This window comes from Phytophthora parasitica, assembly GCF_000247585.1.
Source record: "Phytophthora parasitica INRA-310 unplaced genomic scaffold supercont2.102, whole genome shotgun sequence".
Classification (NCBI taxonomy): Eukaryota; Oomycota; class Peronosporomycetes; order Peronosporales; family Peronosporaceae; genus Phytophthora; species Phytophthora nicotianae.
Window position 1 is genome coordinate 37,393 of NW_008649088.1, and position 2,733 is coordinate 40,125.

A 2,733-nucleotide genomic window follows, 5' to 3' on the forward strand; every position below is an offset into this window, starting at 1 on the left:
TTCCCTCCTGCGTCTGCCGGTACGGAGCGCGGAACGTACAAGAAGCAGTTTTGCGGTATGACTATGGTCCAGTTTGACGTCGATGGCAACGTTCTATTCCTACATCGTAACGCCAAGAAGCTCGATGGCAAGGTGGACAAGCTGGACCCCAAATACTGGACGCACCTGCAGACGTTCAAGTGGGAACAAGATATTTCTGTTGGTGATGGCGAGGAAATCGTGTTTCCAGCGAACCGGACGGCTGTGCAACGTATGATGAGTTACCAGGACATCAAGCAGAAGTATCAGATCGGCATCCAGCCCAGTGGCCCACTCTTTAAAGAGTTTGAGACATGCTACGGCGCAGAGCCCAACGTCGTGAGCAACTATAACTTGACCAAGTTCGAGGACCTGCCCTTTGCCAACCTGGAGCAGCAGCTGATCGACTATGCTCATCAGGGTGCTCTCCTGGTGGTGCAGGCTCAAGGCCGCATGGGTGTGTAGTGCAATACGCCCCACATCAACCCACGGGTCACCATCAACCATAGAAGTGTTTCTAGACGTTATTTACTAAAATGAAGTGTCCACCCGTTGCAGTTGTACAGTAGTGGCGATCCCATTGCGGCTTTCATTTTTGTTGAAGAGCGTCTTCAACTAAGTACGATTTGTGTTTTCTGGCAGTTAGCGTGTGCGACTTGAAACGAACGACATGCTCCTGATCTGCTGCCTCCTCCCGCTCCTGGCGCTACTGCTGTCGCCCGCCTTGGGGAAGCAGTGCGCTCATTTCTCCCAGGACGACCTGCTATCCCGTCTCGAGTATCGTGTTCCCAAATGCCTCGGCCCAAGTGTATCCTCTTCCGCGCTGTCAACGTTGACCGAGCGCTTCGTCGCCAACGAGTTCGATCGCCGCCAGCCGCTGGCGCTCGTGCTCTTTTCCAATTCCAGCGATCTGCTACACTCGCTGACTGGCGCTTTGGCCTCCTCGCTTTTCGGAATATCTCGCTCCCCACACACAGTACAAAGCGTCGACTTCCAGGCACTTATCGAACCCTCGCGAACCTCCAACTATGAAATTAAGCAGAGGCTGCGATCTGCTCTGGCCACTCCGTTAGGCTCCTGCCCCGAGCGCAGCCTCTTCGTACTTGACAATGTCCAAGCCTTGGATGACGCTGCCCTGCCAGTTCTCGACGTGTTTCTAGACCCTCTCAACGGCAAGCGCGCCCAGTTCCAGCACTATGACGAGAGCAAAGCCAGTCGCGTTTTCGACTGTACCAACTCAATCTTCCTATTCCTGTATAAGATCGCAGCTAACAATTCTCCTTTGGATGGTGGAGAGAATGGATCAAGAGCATCCAGCAAGTGGCGCGAGTTTTTGATGCAACATTGGACTCGCTCCGAAGGAACGATTGAGGAGTTCACGCCTCAGGCCTTTGTTGGACGACTTACTGATGCGATAGCGGTGTTCCCACCTGATGAAGATGATAGTACTGGTACCAGTTACGATGAATTCAAACAGTCGCGCGAGTGGCGTCAAATGTGCGACCTGCAAGCAAATTACGAAGAAGACGAAGCTGGAGGCAACGAGATTATTACAGCTTCAACGCTGTCAATTGTTGCTGAAAATGTTGCTGCTGCCACCCCAGTGATTTCTGGAGCAATTGTTATGATGTCGATACCGGCATATCTGCTTATTCTGACTCGTGCTAAGCGCTGGAATGAAGAAACCACTAAGCAACGAGGTCATATTCATCGCCGCCGAAACAGCGGCAGCAGTGGCAGCGCGAGAAGGAAAAGGAGAAGAACGCGTAAATGAGAAATTGACTATAGCTTTAAGATTAACGGGAAACCGGGAGAAGTTTGTATTACAGTTCGGGGATGTCTCTGGGATGCAAATATATAACATTTGGGAACTATGGCGGTTTGGTCCTTTCAGTGTACGAACCTATGTTGCCCATTCGTCCGACTTATCCTAGTAAATGCGGGCAGACTCTGCAGCAAGTGGATACAAGTGAATACCAAGGCGTACACGTGTGAATTGGTTTGGCATAGGAAATTCGGAAACTGAACCGCAGCTTACTGGGCTCGGATCGCGTGTTCAAGGTGGCTGATGATCTACGATGTGAATAGGAGAATACAGGGTAGGTAGTAATCACCATAGTATTCACCTCCTAACATTCCTGGATCATCACGGCTAAATCTCGGTATTTACTGAATACCAAGATTTCATCCATCTCCAATGATGCTTACCAGACTATGTGCGAATAAAAAATAAAACATTACATTACTTGAGCATAGCTTCTAGCTCAGAGCACCCACTTTCTGCTGACGGATCAACTCAGCTTCCTGGGCAAACTTGCGGATATTTGACTCTAATCCAGAAAATGGCAGATCTGCAAATGCCTGGGTGTAGAAATGCTGATTGTTGCCAAGCTCACGTTGACCGTAACAACGTTGCCAGTCAGGAAATTGTGGGGTGGATCTGTACGCCGATATCCTGTAGAAGTTGCGGTGTGACGTTGTGTTGAATGACAACAAATGCGTCCACATCGCTGGATCCGGTAGTCCGTCCGGTTCTGGCGGTTCCAGAGTCGGCGCCGGTGTCAAGCTCAGCCTTGCTACTTCATCATCTATCGCCTTCTGATCTGGGGCGTGATTAATGCCTTCCCTAAGCAGTTTTTCGCGAACGTTTTTGATAGCCTGGGGTCGATGATAAATCCTCTTGCGCTTTACTTCTCCCGTGAGTTTATTCGAGTT

The 2,733-nt window shown here is 50.3% G+C and overlaps 2 protein-coding genes across 2 annotated transcripts; both read left to right on the forward strand.

The window, feature by feature from the left end:
• Positions 1 to 63: 63 nt before the first annotated feature.
• On the forward strand, positions 64 to 483 carry PPTG_19017 (hypothetical protein; the record flags this gene model as incomplete). Its single annotated transcript, XM_008917426.1, has 1 exon — positions 64 to 483. One exon carries the CDS (start codon positions 64 to 66, stop codon positions 481 to 483), a length of 420 nt encoding a protein of 139 aa, XP_008915674.1.
• A 112-nt stretch (positions 484 to 595) lies between these two features.
• PPTG_19018 (hypothetical protein) lies at positions 596 to 2,125 on the forward strand. The gene has a single exon (XM_008917427.1). The coding sequence runs from the start codon at positions 689 to 691 to the stop codon at positions 1,790 to 1,792; it is 1,104 nt and encodes a 367-aa protein (XP_008915675.1). The 5' UTR covers positions 596 to 688; the 3' UTR covers positions 1,793 to 2,125.
• The last annotated feature ends 608 nt before the right edge of the window (positions 2,126 to 2,733 follow it).